The following is a 23,396-nucleotide window of genomic DNA, read 5'->3' on the forward strand; positions in this document are numbered from 1 at the left end:
CATTGCAATTTTAATACTAAACTATTTTAAACAGTTGGCTGTGCAGAGGAAAACAAACAAGGGGGTGATTGGATCCTTGGAGAAAACAGTCAATAATTAGGTATTTTTATTAATAATTTACATGAAAGAAATACAGTGCAATATTTCATATTTCCAATTGGTGATAAATTGGTGTGGTAAAGAACCAACTTGGAAAGCAACCAGACACATTGCATAAGTGGTCATTTAGAAAAATAAAGGAGTCTAATTGAATTAGAATTTTGGACCAAGAGAAATAGTAAAATTTGCCCTTAATCCAATGGTTCTTATGATTGAAATTGGGAAAAATAAGCCAGCAGAAGTAAAACAGCAGTAGAAATTGCCCATAAGAATAACTCCACTTTATTTGACATAGGAGGGGGTTTAATTAGAATATATCTGTGAGAATCTCTGACAGCAGGCTGAGCAAGCGAAGCCAAGCAAGCCAGTCAGCAGCTCCCCTCCATGGCCTCTGCATCAGCCATCTGCCTCCAGGTTCCTGTCTCATTCGAGTGTGGGCCCTGACTTCCCTCAATGATGGACTGTTACTGGAACTGTAAGCTGAAATAAACCACACACACACACACACACACACACACACACACACACACACACACACACACGTGAAAGAAAAGAAGAAAGGGAGGATGGAAAGGAGGAAGGAAGGGAGGATGGAAGGGAAGGAGGGAGGAAGGGAGGGAGGGAGGAAGGGAGGGAGGGAGGGAGGGAGGGAAGGAGGGAGGAAGGGTTAGTTGAAAATTAAGTACACAATGGTGATGAACACAAGACACTGAAATACTCCTAGGAGAAAAAGTTAACAGAAAAAGAAAAAATTCACCTTGAAAAAACTAAATGACTATAGAAAAAAATTACTTCCTCCTAAGCTATTCATAATTACAACAAACTATTCTCCTGCCCTACAAAGGACCTCTGTATGGGAAGAATATGGATAAATAAAAGCAAGGTAATTCGATTTGCTACATGTAAGCAATCTTGAAAAGAAGAAAAAATTAAATACTGGAACATCTACTAAAAGAAGTTATAAGGTTTGTTATTTTTTTTCCATCCCTGGACAGATTTCAAGAAAATTTGGATCCTCTATCATGGAGTTTACATATTAGTAACTGTTTTACCTTATCAAACATGCTTACAGGGATGGTTGATTTCTTGTGCTTGATCATGATGAAACCGTTTTGTGACATTTGTAGGTTGTTATACATTTAGCTTTTGTGTTCTGGACCCACATATACATTATGCTTTACCAAACTGCAAATAGGGAAGGTTGAAAAAAAAAAAACTGCTTCAAGGGCACTGTCATGTTTGGTAAGATTTCCTTGGACATGGTAGTAATACAGCGCCACACTTCCAATCACACAACCAGACTTTTGTGGGCCGCCTGTTGCCACAGATGTTCCTCAGTTTACAATGGAGTCCCCATAAAGGCACCACTAAGCTGAAGATAATGTGAAATTAAAAACTGCATGTAACTCCTCCAAGCTATTGAACCTCAAGGATTAGACACACTGCAGAGCCTCAGCTTCTTCCCATCAGGAGGAGTGACAACTGTCAGTGTGACTGTCCAACACTTCATGAGAATGTCACACTGAACAAACATACTGCTAGGTCAGGGAAAAGGTCACGTTGCAAAATTAGAAGAATTCTTTCTACTGAAACATTGCAAAGGCACAAACTCCTAAGACTAACCATGGTAACTAGGAACTCTCTGTATATGTCTGGATATCTCTCTCTCTCTCTCTCTCTCTCTCTCTCTCTCTCTCTCTCTCTCTCTCTCTCTCTCTCTCTCTCTCTCTCCTTACTCATCATTGGGTTTACTTTTAGCTTTTCCCAAGCCCCAAGTTCTGGATCCTGTACTTTCATACCTCTAATCTTTCTCTTACAGTCCTTCCATTTGTTCTGCTAGGCTTCCCAATGTCTTCTGGCTCTTCACAAGGTTGGCAAACATTCCAATTATATACTGCTCAGTGCAGACTATGATGTTTGCACCTTACACAGACACTTTCCATACATTATTCACATATCCTCATCATATCTGCTTCCTTCCAACTAGCGGCTAATTCCTGAAGCTTTCACAGTGAACTGTATTCATACCCACAAACTTTTCTCATACCTTATTGCAGGCATCCACCACCCTGCCTAAGGTCCCTTTATTGGATGCCAAGTGCTTTATTCGCTTTGAGCAGGAGGCTCAGGTAAATAGCCCTTAGTGTAGCATTTAATCGAGGATGAATGGTTGGGTAAATCTCAAGATTTTGTTCACCTCAGGTGCAATAATTCTGAGCTGTGTTCTACAGAAAATCAAGAGTTCAGCAGCAGGATCAACACCCATAGTGCCTCATAATAAGCCTGTAATGATTTCCTTAACACCCTGGCCTCACTTTCTCAAGCCCCTTCCTCCTACACTACTGAAAATAGAAATCCATACCTCACTTTCTACCTCTTCCTTATTTCATGACATCCCTCCTATCCTTATACAAGCATTTTTTCAAAGAACTTACTTTGTTTCTTTAGTAACATTTTAAAAAACACACTTTAACATTTGAGTTAAAACAAACAATTTTGGTCTCTGTACATGCAGAGTATCTAGACCCAATGATGCAGTCACACTCTTTGGAAAGTGATTTTTTTTCTCAAGTAAAGTATGCCCAGATCGGGAAGTTTAAAGGGTTTGTTGTTCCTAGCAGTTTGAAGTCACATTTCTTGCAGAATGATGTGTGAATCTATGGTCTAGGATGGGAGGACTTGGCCACAGAAACACCTTGTTTTAGCAGTGAGAACTCTGCAAGCTGCCTGTTAGTGAAAGCAAGCATCTTATTTCTGAGTTCTGTTGTTTTTGTTGTTGTTGTTCTTTTGGTTTGGTTATAACCAAAAATGTAAATCAAATAAGACTAGATCTGGCTTTGGAGAAACATTTGAGTTTTGAAGTACTGATGGATTTAAGAATTAACGTAAGACCAAAGAAAGCAAACATTTGTTCGTATCCTTCTGAACGTTCCAGATGGTGAGGAATTCTGAAATAACTCAAGAGCAGGTCAAGTGGGCTTACCCGAATCATCATGACTGAACATCTGATATCATGGATTGTGTCGTAGATCTTCTTGGAGATGTCCACAAACTGATTATCATCAAGCACAGTCAGCGAATTCTTGCTTAAGGCATCCAAGGCAACATTGACTTGTGTCACAAACTCTGGAATCACTATGAAAATACAGAATAAAGAGATTATCTCTTTTGTATTTCTGGATTCCTAGACTTTCCAGGAAATGCAGAATTGTATCTTAAATGAGTATCTCGTTGCTACGTTTTTAATATTTTAAATACAGAGAATCACACATTATGGCAGAGTTATTTCAACCTCTGGAAAGGAAAAGCAATCAAAGGCAATGAAAAGTATAGTTATGGAAATATAAAATATTCTCTTTTTCTTCATGTTATGCTTCTTTTGAATAAGCTTGAGAGCATTTCTCATTTCTAAAACTATTGAATATGAAACTCAAGAAATTGAAAAATTGATATGATGTGAAAAATAGTTGGAATAATGATGTTAAAGATATTTAAAGAAAGAAAATACTAGGCTGGCAACTTAGTTCAGCATGCCAAATTCTTGCTGCCAATCCTGACAAGCTGAATTTGATACCTGGGATCTACAAGGTGGAAGAAGACAACCAACTCCTACAGATTGTCTTCAGAGCTCTACCTGTGTGCTGTGGCGTGCACACGCGCCCCCATATAAGTCAATGCAATTAAAAACTTGAAAAATTAACAAGGCCTCTGAGGTGCTAGACAGAAGACTATCTAGTTATTGAAACTAATTTTCTGTTATAAGAAGACTAGAAGTGTTATGAATGTTCTTTGGGTGAGCTTCTCTCCATAATCAAAATAAAATACCTTGATAGCATCTTACACACAGTAGCTCAGAAACAGCAGAACACTATGCACAAAGAAGAATCTTTTTAGGTAAATCTATAGGTGACTACTGTTTTTAAGTTATTAAAATAAGTATGCAACAAAAAAAGCTTCTCTAACTTCAAATATAAATTAAATGGGGCCAGAGAAATGTCTCAGCAGTTAGGAGCAAGTATGTTCTTCTGTAGACCTGAATTTGATTCTTACACCAACATCAGGTAGTTCAAAATCATTTGTGACTACCTCTTGGAGGGCTTACCACCTCTGGCCTCTGTGAGCCTTTTTTTTGTTTGTTTGTTTGTTTTGTTTTTGTTTTTTCAAGACAAGGTTTCTCTGTGTAGCTTTGGAGCCTGTTGTGGAACTTGCTCTGTAGACCAGGCAGGCTGTCCTCAAACTCACAGAGATCCTCCTGCTTCTGCCTCCCAAGTGCTGGGATGTGTGCTCCACCACCGCCCGGCAAACCTTTTGGACGGTAGTGTCTTGAGGTGACCCTGAGAGGTCTAAACTTCCTCCATTTTACAAGCTGGGTCTAAGTTTCAATCTCTTAAACAAAGGGCTATTAAACAAACACCCTTACATTCAGGGACGAGGGATAGCATGAACAAGGCCCGAGTCAGCCCTACAATGTCTCCAGGACAGTTTCTGCAACCACCTTGAAACTTACCCAAGTATGTCCAAAGATAAAACCTCAGCCAATTAAAAGTGTACTAATGTAACTGCTGCTTGCTTAACCAATTATGTTTGAGATGACCTAACTGTTCCTAAAATTCCCCTAGCTGTGCTTAAAGGGAGCCTACATGCTCCTCTCGGGGTCATCGCCATTTCGTAAAGGAGAACGATCCCCACATACACTGGTAAATCAAAGCTCTTTGCTCTTTGCTCTTGCATACTGTTTGAGTCTGGGGTCTTCCTTCAGAGTTTTCTCAGATCTTACAACCCAGAGTAGGTAAGAAAGATATAGCCAGACACACTCTTGAGGTAATCCATTAGCAGCTAAATCCATTAATGAAAGTATGAATGGATGAATCTGTTTGTGAAGACAGTATAGTTCCTTTGAGGGTTCCATTGGGATCTGCCTTTTACTATCTCATAATGAGGATTAGATTTGAACAAAGTTTTAGAGGGGTCCAGTAATAATCAAACCAGTCACCCACTGAAAGCAAACAGGTAAATAATAACAAACCAAGTGTTTTCTCTGACTTCCTATTCCTCTTCATTGTCTCTATCCAAATATCAAGTGCAATATATGTTATCATCTAATGGTATCCTAAATCCATTGCCAAATTGTACTCCTACTGTCTCTAGCCATCACCATCTCTTACTTGAGCCCATTCTATGGTCCTGCTACTATTTATATTATGTTTCTTTCTTAGGATAATCAATCTTATTAATGAAACCACTTCTTTAAAAAAAAAAGATTTGCCACAAATTCAGCAGCCAATAGTTTCATGAATGAGTCGTTACTGTGATCTTAAGTGTTCAATGAATTTTTGAAACCTTTTCCTGTTTGTATCTTAGCTGCCTACCCTGGTATGTAGTAGATAAATATTTTGGTGAGTTGAGTGGCTAAAGAAATGAATGAATAAAATCTACAAAAGCTAAGCAAAAGTATGGGGACAATTTTGACTATTCAGTTTGCATTTCAATGTGATTTAGGTTTTGTTCATTTCAGAGGTACATCAAAACATATTTATGCAGGCTTCTAGAAGCATTCAAATATATTGAATGAGTGAATATTTATTTATTTATTCATTTTGCAGTATGGAGAGAGGTAGGAACTCTTAATAAAAAACATGGTCAGCGATTCCACATCTCCTTCAGGTTCTAGTTGTGAACACAAACCACCCACCCAAGTCACTACCATAAACAAAGTAAGTGAATGGCTTCTAGCTCCATTAGCATCCTTTATTCACCCTAAACACATAGTGGAGTATACACTGTGCTCTCAAAGGCTGTTACAGCCTGTTGAAGAATCCTCCTCACTCGAAACTATTTTACCAACATGCAGGCAACACATTAAGTCTTGATTGACACTTTCAATCTGTTAGCATCTCTCTAGTGGCAATGCTGTCCCCATCATCTCTCTTCCCATTCTGGAAGTACAGATGGGAATTACGACTTTTTCCTTAGCGTGTAATGAGTTGCTTCTCTTTCATTACCTTAAACCTCATCTGTGCCTGTACTTCACTTAGACCCCAGTCATGCGGTTGCTTTGATTGACCTAGGAATTATTGCTCTTAATGCTTCCAAGAGAACACAAAGTAAATATATATTATGATTAACTGCTTAAAGAAGACTCAGGAATATGACAAATCTGTCTTGAGTTCATAATCTACCTGGGTTTTGAGAAAATGTAGGTCTGGCAAGATGGTTCAGTGGGGAAGGGAGATCACTGCCAAGTTGGGAGACCTGAGTTGGACCCCTGGGACCCACATAGTGGAAGCAAAGAACTGACAACCACTGGTTGTCATCTGACCTTCACACACACACACACACACACACACACACACACACACACACATACACACACCAAAAAAGAATATAACAAATATATGCTTCTCGATCACTCATCAAAAAGAGGTACATGTTAAACAAATTCATTCTAGTCAATTGAAATGCTAAGTAAGATAAACTTCTGAGCTTTGAGGTGCAGATTTGTGCAAGAAAGGTAGAGGTAGGGGCAACACTTTGCTTGCTTCAAGCAAAGAAGCTTGTCTACTTCATTCACTAAACTCTAAACCAGTTCGGAATGCCCTTGGAAATCTGTGCTTTCTTTCTTCACTGTGTTCAGAATGTATAGAATGACTGATAACTTTCGTTGGGTTTGCATTTTCATTTAGAGATTCATTTTATTTTATTTGTGTGTGTGTGTGTGGTGGGGGGTACCACAAGAGGACAGAAGAGAGTGTCAGAACCCCAGAAGCTAGTCTTGCAGGTGCTTATGAGTCACCAGCTATGGGTGCTGAAAAGCAAACTGGTCCTTTGCAAGAGTATCAGGTGCCCCTGACTGCTGAGTCATTTCTCCAGCCCTATTCTTTGGGGCTCTTAAGAAAAATAAAGGAAAAAAAAATTTAATCCTTGGGAGGGAGAAGGGAGGGAGCAAGGGAGGGAGGGAGAGCAGACACCTCTGGGGAGATCAGAAGGCAGCCTCAGGTTTCAGGCCTCATCTTCCACCTTATTTGAAGCAGTGTCTCTCTTGTCTTTTTCTGGTTACTGCACTGAGGTAGCTGGCCCACGAGCTTCCAGGGATTTTCCCGTCTCTGCCTACCCTTTTGCCCCAAGAAGCGTAGGACCTCTGGCTGTTGTGCTGTGCCTTTCTTGGGTTCTAGCTGTCTCCCAGCCCTCACTGAGTTCTTACATAGCCCCATATGGAACATGTGACATGCATGTCCAATGCAATCCTCACGGAAGTTTCGGAAGTTGGGAACTATTACTACCCTGATTGAACTGATGAGGAAACTTAGGTCATAACAGCCAATCAGTGAAAGGTAGGGAAGGGAGACACTGGAGCTTGCTCTCTGAACTCTAAATCGTCACTGCTTCCTTTTAATAAGTAAAGTCCTTGAGACTTCTAAACTGCAGTGCTCCTGGGAAAATTAATGTTAATTTCCTGACAATGAGATTAACAGACCTGTGGAGCCAAAGTCTACTAAGCCTTGAGCCTTTCTCCAGTAGGAACTCACGAATATTTTATCCCTCTTAATCCTTGCTAAATTTATTATGTGCATTTGAAAGTAGGTGAGGGTACATAATTACTAATTAAATAGGTCAGAAAAGAATTCAGACTCATTATAAGTGATGCTTAGAAATGACGTTACCAATTCATGTTGTCAGTCACTGATAAACTCAGATTAAAATATTGTAATTGTGCTGCTATCTTTGAAGATTACTGATGTACAGAGAAGTCTGCCTTGAAAAAGTCACATAGAGCTAAGTCACTGTCTTATGGTGCTCTGTTTCACAGCTGAGGGAGTGACTTATGACAGAAAGTACAACTCACCATAGAGTGGCTTCTAGAATTACTTCATTCTCTTCATTTCTTCTTTACTTAACATTAATATTATAGTTCATATTTGTGTAATATTTATGGATCCAATATGGACCCCGTAATAGAGAACTATTTGGAATCTCCGAACATCCAACTCCATGACTAGGGAAGAACTTGCCCCTTTTCAGAGATTATGTCCGGGAGTTCTGACTGACTCAGACCACATAGTTCATTAAAAACAGTTTTTCTATCCTTCTTACAAATTCTGCCTCTACCATGTGCAAAAACTAAGAAATAAATAAAGGACTTCTATACATTGATTTTTATGATTTTTAGAGAGAGAGAGAGAGAGAGAGAGAGAGAGAGAGAGAGAGAGAGAGAGAGAGAATGTAAGTATGGGTATCCATTGGCTCTCCTGGGAGCAAGAGTCAAAAGCAGTTGTGAGTTGTCTGGTGTGGATGTTAGAACCACATTCCGGTCCTCTTCAAGAGCACTATGCACTTTTAACCTTTAAGCCATCTCTCTAATCCAAGATATGGCTTACTGAAGTTGATAATTATGCCCTTAGTCTCTCACAGAGATATCTTATTACATATAAATCTCTGATTACTTAATAGGTTGAGTACATTTGGATACCTCTAGTGATAGAAAGTGACTCATTCTCTCAGTTTATACTTTCAAATTTTTCATGTTTATGCTACATGTAAATATTAATAATTATTTGAATTATTTTAGGGTATCTAAATGCCTCTGAATAAGAAAAATTTATCTATTTCAATTTTTTCCTCATATCACTTTATATTTAAATCACTATCACTGTTCAAATGATTTGAAAATTGACATATGTAGACACTAAAGAGATGGCTGAGCAATTTAGAACATGAAATGTTCTTGCAGATGACCTGAGTTCAGTTCCCAGCACCCATGTTGGGCAGCTCAAAACTTTCCATAACTCCGGCCTCAAGGGATCTAATGTCCACTTCTGGTCTCCACCATCACCTGCACTTATATGCACATGCACACATACAGATACATATATCTATACATAATCAAAATAAATCTTCAAAAAAGATGGACATATTTAAAGTGGGACCTGTCCCAAGGAATACTTAATGGTTTTTCTCCATAATATATCAGTTGGTTTTGGGTTACTAGGTTGCCAGCTAATATTTTTTCTGAATTAACATTTTCTAATGTTTATTAATTTTTCTAATATTAATAATTCTAATTATTAACATCAACTCCTTTACCATAGAACTACTCAGAGCACAGAAACTTAACTTTTCATGAGATGTGATAATGAGTCTTCAACACGATCCCTAATGGCACTTTGGTACCCTGAGTTTTCCATCCCTGAATTGTACCATCTGCATGCCCAGTAAACAGAGCAGAAGTGATATATGTGAACTAGTTTATTAACCAGGTTAAAAAGATGCTATAGTTTTCATCTTAATCACTCTTTTCTTATTATTATCTGCTCTAGAAACTATCTCCACCTTATAAACAGCCAATGGGGAGGCTAAAGTCACCAGGAACTGGCCCTGCTAGGACACAGCTTACAAGGATGTACAGACTTAAGCAACAGCTAGGAGAGTGGGTACCACCCCTCAGTAGCCTAGGCTGACAGCTTCGCTAAATGTTAGGAGCAAACCTAAGCCAAGTCTCCCCTGGATTTCTGATGTCCAGAAAATGCACGAAATAGTCTTTGCTGTTTTATTTATTTATTTATTTATTTATTTATTTATTTATTTATGGTTTTTCAAGACAGGGTCTCTCTGTGTAGCTTTGCGCCTTTCCTGGAACTCACTTGGTAGCCCAGGCTGGTCTCGAACTCACAGAGATCCTCCTGGCTCTGCCTCCCAAGTGCTGGGATTAAAGGTGTGCGCCACCACTGCCCGGCTAGTCTTTGCTGTTTTAAAAGTGTGAAATTTTTTGTTTTTTTTGTTTTTCACAGTGACTGATTGCAATGCAAAGAAACATTTTCCTTATACGAGAGTGGATTAGTTGGTCTATTCATCTAACAAAACAAATCGTATTGTATACACTCTTGAATCTTGTTTCATTAAACTTGAGTATATGGAATTTGCCTCTCATTGTGCATAGGGTACTTTCATCCTTATTGTTGCGTACTATGCCATTGTACATTGATACTATTGTTTATCAATTTAGTGCAGCTGTAAACACATTTATACAGAGATTAGTGAGATAGTTCTGTCAGTAAAGTACTTGCTCTGCAAACATGAGAACCCAAGTTCCATCCCAGCACACAGATAAAAGCATGAATTGAGCAGGCTGTGACCATAGAGCTGAGGAGGCAGAGATTTTGAGAATGCATGAGGCTTGCTTGGCCAGTCAGCCTTCCTTATTCAGGGAGCTGCAGGCCCCAATGAGAGACCGTGTCTCACTGAATAAACAGGGTGGATGCCTCATTACAAATAATACCTGAGATTCATTTCTGGTTTCCACACACATGCACACATATCTCTGGCCCTCTCTCCATACTTACTCATACACCCACACAATTAAATAAGCAATAAATAAATAAATGCATATATTTTGGCAAATACATATATTTGAAGAACTTACTATGAATTCACTTCCTTGGCCACAGTCTATGTAGATAAGCATTTTAGCTGTGCCATGCCCTTAGTACTTGATGTATCCATCTTCTGGTAGCCTCTCTATTGATTAGACATTATTTAAATCTATAGTACTTGATAGAATTTTACTTGTGAAGATTATGGGTTACTTTGGTCTTTTATATAATATTTGTCCTTAAGTTTAGACTCCATTTTCCCCTTGAGACTTGTGTACCACGATATCTCTTGTTCAAACTCAATCCTTAATCTCCCCAGTTTCTCTCATCAAGAAAAGTAAACAGTAGAGAGAGAAATAAAGAAGGAAAGAGATAAAGAAGAAAAAGAAAGAAAGAAGAAAGAAAATGAAAGAAGAAAGAGAGGAAGGAAGGAAGAAAGGAAGGAAGGAAGGAAAGAATTTCCATTTGTACAGATTTTGTAGCTCATTGGGACAAAGAGTCATATACTGACATCAGGAAGAGAACTCTAAAAGAAAGGCATTTTAAGAAATGGAGGCAGATAACATGGGGGGAGAATCCAGAACAGGAAATGGAACTTATTCTAATCCATACTATTAAAGCAGCCTTTGATATGTGGCTGGAGAGTCTTTGGGAGAACATAGAGTCAGCCCCAAGTCTTCAGACTCCAGCTGTCAGTGCCCAGTTGTCTATGGTTGAGAATGAAAATAGGGTTATCTTTCCAACCATGAGAACATATTAATTTTCTGCTTATCATTCAAAATCATGATTATGTAAATTCAGCTACAAAACTCTCTATGATCAACACCCTGAAGCCTGTCTCCAGTTATGTTAGGCAAGTCTATCTTCTGGACCTGCTAATACTTCAGATATTTGTGAATTAACATTTTTCTCCATGTCCAGCTAATTTCTGTGTGTGATTCCTTTTTACTTGATATTTTTAAAGAATAAAGTTTAAAATAGTAAGAATAAAATGCTTCTGCCTCCAAATGTACATGTTTTCTTGTGCCCAGCAACTTTAAAGAATCGTTTTAACATTTTCATCAGGAAAATAGTAGATACTGGAGTTAGAATTTAAACATGGACACAAGAAATAGGAGACGATATCTATTGCCATAGTGTTGTACTGACCAGAAGTGAGATTATCCACCCTGATACACATCAACAAAACTGCTGAGGATGAAGGGAAGGGCTACGTCTTTAAAAGAGAAACCATGATATCTAAAATATGAAAATATGTTGACCTTAGAGTTTCCATGAACAAAGTTGCTCACTGAAGGAGAAAGGAATGATGAAAATAATACCATTGAATTCTAAGAAAAATTTATTTTAAATGTGGAATTCAGTGCTCCATCAATCTACAAGTTGAGTGAATGGCAGGAATATTTCAGGTGTCTATAGACCCCACTATTTGATTTCCATGAACTCTCTACTAAGAAGAAACATGGATGGTTCACTGTTAAGACAAGAAGTCAACAAAAACATTGGGCTGACAAGACAGCAGAGTTAACACAATAGGATAACACTAGGTGTGTGTGTGTGTGTGTGTGTGTGTGTGTGTGTGTGTGTGTGTGTGTGTGTGTGTGAAACATTGAGACAATAAGTTAACATGGAACAGTTTTGCCAGTTAGGGTTTTTTGGGGAAATCTTATTTTAAGATGTGTTACTTTGGTTTATGTTGCATTTGTTAACTCTGTGAAGTTGTGATACTGTGCTATCCAAAACATCTGATGGTCTAATAAAGAACTGAACAGCCAATACCAAGGCAGGAAAAAGGATAGGTGGGGCTGGTAAGCAGAGAGAATATATAGAAGGAGAAATCTGGGAGGAAAGAAGAAGTAGCCAGAGAAGCAGGAGGACTCCAAGGGCCAGTCATGCAGCTACACAACCATCAACTGAGTAAGAAAGAAAGGTATACAAAAATAGAGAAATGTATAAGCCTAGAGGCAAAAGGTAGACAGTATAATTTAAGGAAAGCTGGCAAGAAACAAGCCAAGCTAAGGCTGGGCATTTATAATTAAGAATAAGCCTCGGTGTGTGTGTGATTTGTTTGGGATCTGAGTGGTGGACTCCCTAAAAGAGTAGAAACAACCAATAACAAACAGGATTCTCATTAAGGAAGCAGGGCAACATTGTTATAGAATGAGATAAGACAAGAAAAATCTAATGACTGTGGATTGCAATGGAGCTACTATCTTGAATCACACATTTATATTCTGATGCACGTTACCTCTTCTTTAAGATTGAAAAGGAAATGAGACAGCACATCTTGCTCTGCTTACTTTCACATATACTTTGAAAAGAAAGTCCTGCTTGGTAAAGTGCTGTGGGATGTTCTGTATGGCAAATGTGTTGCTGATTAGTCAATAAATAAAACACTGATTGGCCATTGGCTAGGCAGGAAGTGTAGGCAGGACAAGAAGGAGAATAAAGCTGGGAAGTGGAAGGCTGAGTCAGAGAGACACTGCCAGCCGCCACGATGACAAACAGCATGGGAAGATGCTGGTAAGCCACGAGCCACGTGGCAAGGTATAGATGAATGGAAATGGATTGATTTAAGCTGTAAGAACAGTTAGCAAGAAGCCTGCCACGGCCATACAGTTTGTAACCAATATAAGTCTCTGTGTTTACTTGGTCGGGTTTGAGCGGCTGTGGAACTGGCAGGTGAGAGACATTTGTCCTGACTGTGGGCCAGGCAAGAAAACTCTAGCTAAAGTAAAGAAAGAGTAAGGTAACTTGTCACCTCTAAGAGACAAAGAATGAGAGGCAGAGATGTGGGGATAACCTGCTCTAAGAATAATTTTGTATATTTTTAACTTTGGTGAGTGTGTTGTGACTCCGTAATTTCAAAAGATAAAACTGGGGAAATAAGCATACATACATATATATATATATATATATATATATATATATATATATGTGTGTGTGTGTGTGTGTGTGTGTGTGTGTGTGTGTGTGTGTGTGTGTGTGTATATGTATATGTATATATACATATAGCCTAAAACCAAACTCAAATAGCATCATATGAAGAACTGGTTTTATTTTGAACTGTCAAGGTATGCACAATTGCATTGTTCACATTTTGGTATGAAGCTGCTGGTCACATTAAGCTTGCAGTTTGGAAGTAGGGAGACATGAACACGGCTGGTAAGATTGTTTTCTCTGTTTCGTTCAGTCCAGGACCTCAGCAATGGAACTGGTGCTGCCCATCTTGAGGGTAGATCTTCCCAACTCAGGTAAATCTCTTTGGAAAACCCTAACAGACACACCTAGAGCTTGTTCTAGATATTTCTAAATCACGTCATGTTGATAGTCCAGGTTACCCATCACAAGCATCTAATATGATCAGCACTGTCATGAAACTGGATACCAGCTCTTAGTCATTGGCAGTATTCTCTGTTTTATTGCCAACATACACTCTCCTTAATAGAAATGTGGATGTACTCAGTAAGAAATGTTTTCATACTTTGCATTCTGAAAAATTAAAAATATATTTGCTACATAGTGTTCATCATTGAAAACTGTAGGATTACACACTTGCTGACATTAAACCTATTACATACGGTATATAATTAGGATATATGACATTTTAATTCTAACTTGTATATTTTATTCTGAAAGGACTTTTAATTATTTTTAAGCAGATTCTAATATTGTGAAGGAATATGAACTAAAACTCATTGATGGCTGTGATTACATTACCTGAATTAATAGGTATTTCCTGTACTGCCTAAAAACTTGTTATATGCAAAGGTACGAGGCTCAGAATTTTAAAGAACAAGTTCATTTTTCTTGTATCTGATCTTCATTTATCTTGAATTTTTGTATAACTACAATCAATATTTAAAACTTCAGGGAACCTAAATTAATATGGTTTAAATAACTAAGTATGTTTAATTCATAGGCATTGTTCTAGAAGGCAAAGTAGAAATTGATTATGAGATTTTGAGTAAGGAACTGATGCACCCCTTTTACTAACGCTGGTTGAATACATTAAAAAAACCCTCACATTTATTCATAGCAACCAAAATAACCTTTTTTATAAGTATTTATCTCATAATTTCTCCTCCTTTGTGAAGCTGTATACCTATGTGTTATTTTCAAGTACTTTTAATCAGACAACTAAAGAGGAGTATTGATACGTATGCTTTAAGATCTGTAAATTTTTAAGGAAATCCAGTAAACTAGGACTGTGAACAGTCAAAGAGGAAAGAGGGATAAAGGAAAAGAGAGCCAAGGAGCTGAAGTTATCATCTCCAAAGTGAACAAATTGGCCATTTGTTCTGTTTGAGCATAGAAATTTTCTCCGCTCACATCGTGCACTGTGCTCACTTCTGGTTACGCTTACTCATAAGCAGAAAGACGTTTAGAGACAATGGTGAGTAGGAAAGTGGGAGACGGCTTGGAGGGTGGGGGTAGATGCAAGGAAGACAGGAAAGAGAGTTGGAAGAAAAACATCTGTTAAATAGGTACAGGGTGGTGCTGATTTGTTACTCACAGAAATGGATATTTGAGTTCTATAATTCTTCTGATTCCAAAAATGAATTCAAACAACTTAAAAAACAGAGCCCCAGATTATTTTGAAATAAGAGTACTAGATTAGAGGTCAGACAAGAATCAAAACTGAGGACAAAAAGCATCATTTTATGAAATCCTTGTGTCAGGGTCATAGCAAGCAAGAGGAAAACTGATCTCTTGCATTCTTGGCAAACAATAATGTAATGAGATGCTTGGTTGCGTTATCCACGGAAAAGAAATTGGCTGCTTAGAAATGTTCACTAAGAGAAATTTGAAGGGCTGGAGACGTGCTCACAGGAAAACAGCACCTGCTGCTCTTACAGAGGATCTGAATTTGGTTCGTAGCACCCACATCAGGTGGCTCACAACTGCCTGTACTCCAGAGGATCTGACAGCCTCTGCTGACCTACATGGACACTCACATTCATGTGCACATAACCTCATGCAGACACCCACACACATAATGTAAATAAAAATGAAACCTAATATAAAAAGACAAATTTGAACAGCCTTTTCTTAAAAATGTGTATTATGAAAACTAGGTGTATCATTTTTATATTTATTATGGTATTAATGACTGCTGTGGAGTATTCTTCAATTTCTTCAACGGATGACAGAGGAGGTAGTTTGGAAGAAAATAGGATTCATAGGGGAAGAAAGGGGAGTAGCACAGATCGATGGATATAAATATACACACAATACAATGTAAATATGTGAGGAATTGATTGAAGAAAAAACATGCTCAGGGACACAATTTACAGACCTCTAAATTAAAGTTGCATCTCTAGCTTACCATAGTCTATTTTCAAACTGTTGAACTACCTCACACAGAGAGTGGAAGTCCACAAGCGTATATTATAACTTCTCTGCTTCAGCTAGTTACACTGTTTCATATTTTATTTATATGTTATACATTCTATGAGGCTGCTATTTTGAATTTAACTATATTATTGATTCAATCACAATGAACGGAGAAACAAACAACAGTCTTGCAAGTACAATGAAAGAAGACACTAAAGCAATATTCATAAGAATAAGCTTTAATCATGTTTCTGTTATTGTGGCAAACAACTGAGATATCAATTTAAAATCAGAAAAGGTATATTTTGTCTCAGATTTTGGAAGATTTTCTCCATAATTGCTCAACTCTGTAGTGTCTGCACCTGTGACAAGATGGTATAGTAAACTGTTTGCCTCATGGCAGTCAGGATACAGATGGACAGACAGGAAGTAGACAGGGTCTCAAAAGAACCTTGAAACACACCCACCAAGATCTAATGTTCTCTTGCTAGTATTCACCTCATAAAGACTTACACCACTTTCCAAGTGAGCCAACAAGGAACAACATGTGGGCCTTTGCAGGGTATCTTATATTCAAACAGCAGAAGATTATTTGTAATATCTTTCACATATGTGTGTTTTTGTCTGCAGGTATGTCTGCACACCACATGTGCCTTATGTGTAAGGAGGCCTGAAGAGGGCTAGATCCCATGGGATAGGGTTATAGATAGCTGTGAGCCACTATGTGGATGCTGGTGATGGAACACGAATCTTTTGAAGAGCAGTCAGTGTTCTTAACTGCTGAACCATCTCTCCAGCCTCCAGAAGATTCTTTTGTTTAGACAATATCAGCACCACCTTCACAGAGTTAAAATCCTAGAAGTACAAGAGGATTGCTTTGTATCTGTTTCTTAAGTGATGTTATAATTGAACATAGAGGATTCTCCTATTTAATAGGTAATGCATAACTTATCTCAGCATGACTTTTGATAAAAATTAAAACAATTTATTGGAAATTTATGTCAGTGGTGAGTTATGTATTAAGGAATGACCACATGGGGCCATGAGACAATAGAATTTGCATTTATTTTAGATACAAGTACTGAGAGGGTAAATTCACATCTTCTATGAAAAATAATTTGTCTGTTTTGTTTCATTTTTTTAAATGTATAACCATCTCATTAGTCTAGAATAGTCTGAAACTTGCTATGTTGAATACCCTGCCTCTGCCTCCACCTTCCAAGTGCTAAAATTTGTATTTAAATAATTAGTAGGAACAATTTTATACTCAAGTCTTATTCTAAGATCTGTGGTTTTTTTTTTTTTTTTGCTCCACTTCCTATTGATAGACATCTTTAGAGCTGGGTTTCTTTCAAATACTAGATCTCTCAGAGTGAGGATTCTTCCCTTTTCTTAAGCTAGAATAATGAAAACAATCCCATAACTCAAATATAGTTGAAAAGACAAGTACATCACAGTGCAGATGTTGGTCACCACTTTATTCTATTTATTTCAGATTCAAATATTAGGAGGAGGATCTGGAAAGTTTATATTTACTTCCAAATAGACCATACAACCCATGCTCCAATTAATAATGATGACTTTTCTCTCATCTCAGTGTCTCGCTTGAAATGATGATTTTATGGTAGGTGATATTATTTCAACTGCAAAGACACATTTTAGAATGACTGCAATTAAAAATTTAATTTTAAACCTGGTGATAATGTCAAATTCCTTTAATCCCAGCACTCTGGAGACAAAAGCAGGTGTATCTCTGAGTTTGTGGCCGATCTGGTCTACAGAGTGAGTTTCAGGACAGCCAGGACTACACAGAGAAACCCTGTCTCAAGAAACAAAAAAAGTTTAATTTTATTATATTTATTGTTCACTATGTGTTTATTTTATTTATTTATTGTGGTGTGTGTGTGTGTGTGTGTGTATGTGTGTGTTGATGTATGTGTGGAGGTCAGAGTACAACTTTCAAGAGTTAGTTGTGTACTTCTAGGATGTAGATCTCAGGGTTTGAACTCCCGTCTTTAGGCTTGACATCAGAAGCCCATATTCACTGGGCCTTATAGCCAACCCAGATTACTCCATGTAACATACAATGTGAGCATCCAGGAAAGAAATACCAAAATTAAAATAAAAGTCATAAGATGTCAGATATTTAGAGGGTGAGGTTACCTGCCTGATATTAAATAAGTATTGGGTCTTTCTACAATGAAAATGTGTAAGTGTTTTTCCTTTCCTTTCCCTTTTCCTTTCCTTTCCTTTACTCCTTTCCTTTCCTTTTTTCCTTTTCTCTTTCATTCTTTCTTTCTTTCTTTCTTTCTTTCTTTCTTTCTTTCTTTCTTTCTTTCTTACAAGTATTGGGTCTTTCTACAATGAAAATGTGTAAGTGTTCTTTCTTTTTCCTTTCCTTTTTCCTTCTTTCCTCTTTCTTTCTTTCTTTCTTTCTTTCTTTTCCTTCCTTTCTTCCTTCTTTCCTCCTTTCTTTATGTCTGTCTTTCCTTCCTTCCTTTCCTTTTTAAATATTTAACCCTACCTCTGAATATGTCTATTCATCCTATCTTATCAGTACTTTTGTCTAGATTCTATGTTGCTTAATAGCATAAACATTCGCTATAATTTAGCTCTTGTAATATTGGCCCGTGTGACGATTCTGAACTCTGCTTGCAAGCAATGATATGGGAAACCAAGTGAAGCATTTGAATTAGATGATATATTTCCATCTTTTCCTGTGTCTTCCAGCAACAGTCTGTGCAAATAGAAGTCTCAAGTTACTACAGGGCTCTCTAATTTTATTTTCAAGGCTCACTCTCACATACATAAACCTTAAATGTCTCTCAAAAGGAGTGAGTCATGGAAAACTTGCAATTCAACATGCTACAAAAAGACATCATCATACCTTTTTTTTAAAACAAATTTACAATGGTACCTATGATTCTCACCTTGGTAAATATAACTGCCACACACTCAAGCACCTAAATAAAATGGGAATGTTCCCTTTTCTTTTCTTTTCTTTTCTTTTCTTTTCTTTTCTATTCTTTTCTTTTCTTTTCTGTATCCTCCCTCATCAAGTTTGGTTGCTTTTTTTTATCTTGTATAATTCTAAAATTTAAAAAAAATCTCCAAATTGTCATTACTATTGCTGTAGGTTGAATCTTTCTCATCTCGCCCCTTGGTTGAGAAGATGGCCTAACACACTTACTGTGCCTAGTTCTCAGATCTATCCTCACCACTGTCACAGGAATTTTACTGACCCTCAATGCCCTCCATTTTCCAGACTTGGTTAAAACTCTTGATGGATGCTTATTATAGAAAAGATATTGCCCTCATCTTGTCTTCTACCCCATCTCCAACAACTCCATTTACTGTTTTCTCTACATGATAAAGATGCAAAACACTTTGTGGTTTTCCTTGCACATCCCATCTTAGTCACACATCTCCGTATTTGCTCTGTAAAGCATGTCCACCTTCATGCCCTTCCTTATGGCAAGTCTTTCTTTCTTATGGGTACAGAATGAAGATAATTACTATTTTGGGGGATCTCTGGAATTTGCATCCAAAATTCATGGGTTAGAAATGCAGGCTCCAACTGTATATCGTACTGGTACCTAGGATGAATGCTTTCAAAGATGCTTCAGAGTGTGTGAACTTGAGAGGATAATCTCTGTAGTAGCATTTGTGGCTGTGCAAGAGAGGCCTATATTAGCCCACATTCTTCCCCACTGTGATGATTTCTGGCATTTTTAGATGCAAGGAGAAGGCCTTCACGAGATGCTGAAGCTTCTCAGTCTCCACAGCTGTGATAGGAGTACATTGCTATTCTTAATGAAACTTCCCATTTTCTATATTTTGCTATGCTAGGAGGCTAATGCAGATTGTGATCGATCTCATTATCCATTCTGTGTCAGAATGTACTAGTGGGCCCTGTGTGCTCACTATATTATATTTAAAAAAAAAAAGAAACCCACCAGTAGGCTAGGTATTCATCACTCTTTTGGATGTCCATAGAAAGCAACATTTACATACACATATGTATTTAATTTGTACTGATGAAGTACTCCAGAAGTTGTATATAGTTGTATGGCTGGGAATTCAAACGGGATTTTCATTTCAAAATGCTACATCTACAACTTCACCAGCAGTCAAAGTCAGAGGGATTTTTGCCAAATCGGGTGTCACCCTGTGCTGGGTCACTTCACATGGAAATACCGACTTCTCTAACCTCTTCTGTTCCTCTCCACTAAAGCTCTGCTACAGCCCGTGGCTTCCCCTCTGCAGTACACACACTGTACATTCAGTGCATTGCTCATGCACAGAACTCTGAAGTTAAGAGGATTAATTAGGATAAAACCCCAAATACTCAAAGCTACCACCAAATCCCCTGTATCAGCAAAAGTGCGCAGAAAACCTTACATTTGAGGCACACCGAGCTGCTCAGAGAGCGTTTTATTATTTCTAACCCTGAACATCTATAAGTCATCAGAAGGCTGCTTAGAAAACGATGAGAGAAAGTGTCTAAAAGCATATTTGCCTTTCTTAACTTTAGTGCTCTTGGACCTATCTGATCCTTCCTTCCTCCCCCATCTGTTTATTATGTTAAGGAGTCCATTGTCCTCAAGCCACCTTTAGATGCCCGGATATCCCTAGACATGAGCTATGACTTCCTATTTCCAGCTGTCCCTTTTTTGCCTATATGTACATTATTTTTTTCTACTACAGAAGACAAATCACTTAAATATTTATTGATATATATGTATAATTATCTCTATTTTAAAGATATCAAAACCAAAGTTCTGTCTCATTAAACAGAAATGCCTGCAATTCCATAGCAAGTAAAACTTACAAATACATGTAAAGGTGATGATTTGTTTGGTAAATCATACCTTTCAGGACTAAAGTCTCTTTGAAAATGAAACAAACACATGGCTCACTACCTGATGGCCACAGTTTTAGTCATGCATTCTGGTGTAATCCAAGGAACTTGTTAATTAAATATAGGCCTGAATTTCCTGTCAGCTCTAGAATCCAGATCAGAACAACGGACCTGCTGTTACTGGAGAATGCTACACTTCAAAGGATTAAAACTAGAAAAAGTAGAGTTTAGACTATAACTTCTGTTAATGTTGTAAAATGTCAGAAAGGCTAAGAGATGCCACCAGTTAGTGGTTTTACCAGTTTATCCTTAATTTGGCAGGAAATTAACAGCCCTTAATGGTAAGATTCTGATGTGACTCTCAATGGGAAACTGAACCACAACAACCTACACATGGGGTAAAGCTTCTATTTAATGTCATTCGTTACTTTTTTTTTCTGGGAAAAATAAATATTCCTGGTTAAACTGACTATTTCAGAAGAGACTTTTGTGAGAATATGACATTTTCTAGGAAATTAGACTTTCCTCAACCATGAAGTTAAGAGCTTTAGAGTATTTAACCAGATTTTGGGGAGAACTCGTGTACAATCCAATAACAATCATCATTTTATCCCTCTGAACCTTCCCTATCATTAAGACAGATTTTAATTTAAGGTGCTCTAGCTTCTTCACTTGCAGCATGCTTGAAATACAATTTGATCGTCTAGTCATAATTCACTTGTCTGAAAAAGATGTTTTCAGAGTGGTTTTTAACTCAGTTCCCATGAGAGTGTCTTGGGAGGCTTGGTAGATGGGAGGAGACAACGGCACTGGGAGGAGCCTGAAGGGACCAGTGTGGCTTCCCACACCTATGCTGCTTCATAGAAAGTAACTCTTTGTCATCAGATTTATGTAGTATGGTTCTATTTCATTATAATAAAAGGGTGTAACACACACATGCAGAGAGAGAGAGAGAGAGAGAGAGAGAGAGAGAGAGAGAGAGAGAGAGAGAGAGAGAGAGAGAGAGAGAGTTTGGAATTTTTTTTTTTTTTTTTAAAGATTTATTTATTTATTATGTATACAGCATGTATGTATGACTACAGGCCAGAAGAGGGCACCAGATGTCATTACAGATGGTTGTGAGCCACCATGTGGTTGCTGGGAATTGAACTCAGGACCTCTGGAAGAACAGCCAGTGCTCTTAACCTCTGAGCCATCTCTCCAGCCCCTGGAAATTTTTATTTAACATAATGGCCATAGAAGGGGGTGTATGAAATAGATTGCTAAGTTGAAGCACCAAGATGTTCGTCTACTACTGTGTGAGGCAGTTCATGAAGGGCTGAGTGTTGGCAACCGTGAGGAGAAGGAGGCAGTTGCTTCTGATACAGAGGTTGAGGGGAGTTGGAAAGGGAGTGCTCAAGATGACCAGAGTATCCATGCCAAATTCTAGCAGAAACCAAGAGATATGGACCCTAATGAAGAAACCAGATGTGGAACAAAGTACTTTGAGAAAAAGTACTGTCTGTTTGTGTTGAGTTTAGGTAACCTAAAATTCCAACGATCTATCAGAGAGAGGAGGGATGCAGAAGAAAAGATGGAGGGGAGAGGTAGGGACATAGGCAGTAACAAAGATCAAAGGAACATTTGCACGGAAATAACATTTGAAGCCATGGCATTAAGACTACTCATGGAATTTTAAATATGTTAGTAGTTAACAAAGGTGACATGGGTAAGGCAGGGACGGAGTTAATATGCAACTATTTGTTTTTGCATTAAAATCTATTATGTACTTGTTGTTGTGCTATTTTTTCCAGCAGTTTGAAAGTTGAAACAGAATCAAACCATCTCTTAGCATTTCATTGGCTTTTATGACCAAGAGGGACTCTGTTATTCTAGCACCCAGTTTATATAATATGTGTGAAATAATATATGTACCACTTGAGAAAGAAATATGGAAATCAAATGATTATTGAAATGAAGAATCGAAGTATTTATTGTCAATTGAAGAATTGACAATATTACATTTTAATAGTGTTATCATAATAAGCCTTATTTATTTTTTCATCATTCATTAATGAAACTGCATTCATTTAGTACATATAAGAACTATAAATCTTACTCAAGCATTCTAAAAATTGGCTGAACTGTATAGTCATTGACCTATTAATCTCTCTATAGACAACAGTCAGAACTGGATCTATATTGAGAACTGAGTTTCAGAAACCCTATCTACATTCAGAAAGGAGATAACTATGTCTCACTGACAAGATGGGGGAACACAAGCATTGGAATTAAAAGACTGGGATTATAGATAGATACAGTTATTGATTGCATGTATGGAGGGCTCATACAGAGAGAATTATGCTTTCAGAGACCATTTGCAACAAAGCAATGTCAGCATCTAACTGTAAAACAAGAAAGAACTCCAAGGCCCCCTCCCCACATAGGACACATCAAATTCAGATGTGTCTGACCCAAAGGCTACAAGGCTACAAATGTCACGCTCTCTATGGAGTGACTGCTGCTGTCAACCACAAAATGGGCTCTCTGCTGGCAAGGACAGCAGGTCACATATCTCAGTTATTGCTCAGAAAATAACCTGTCAGCACATCATCTGGACACAGTGGACAAAATAATTGTCCCAAGTTCTGTCAGATGAAAAGTCCCAGGCATCTGAGGTAGTAGCAATATGGGACATGATACATTCTTATTAAAATTATCTCTCACTGCCCTTACTGTAGTAGAGACTGCTC

General features: G+C 37.8%; 1 protein-coding gene across 4 annotated transcripts in view; it reads right to left on the reverse strand.

The window, feature by feature from the left end:
- Ctnna3 (catenin alpha 3) overlaps positions 1-23,396 on the reverse strand; it is a 1,464,870-nt gene that overhangs the window by 284,530 nt on the left and 1,156,944 nt on the right. For all 4 annotated transcript variants that reach the window (XM_052744818.1, XM_052744817.1, XM_052744819.1 and 1 more), the window contains one exon: positions 3,083-3,234. In XM_052744818.1, the coding sequence (XP_052600778.1) occupies positions 3,083-3,234 (152 nt within the window). The remainder of the gene's footprint in view (positions 1-3,082; positions 3,235-23,396) is intronic.

This window comes from Peromyscus californicus, unplaced genomic scaffold, assembly GCF_007827085.1.
Source record: "Peromyscus californicus insignis strain IS unplaced genomic scaffold, ASM782708v3 Scaffold_19__1_contigs__length_69161282, whole genome shotgun sequence".
NCBI lineage: Eukaryota > Metazoa > Chordata > Mammalia > Rodentia > Cricetidae > Peromyscus > Peromyscus californicus.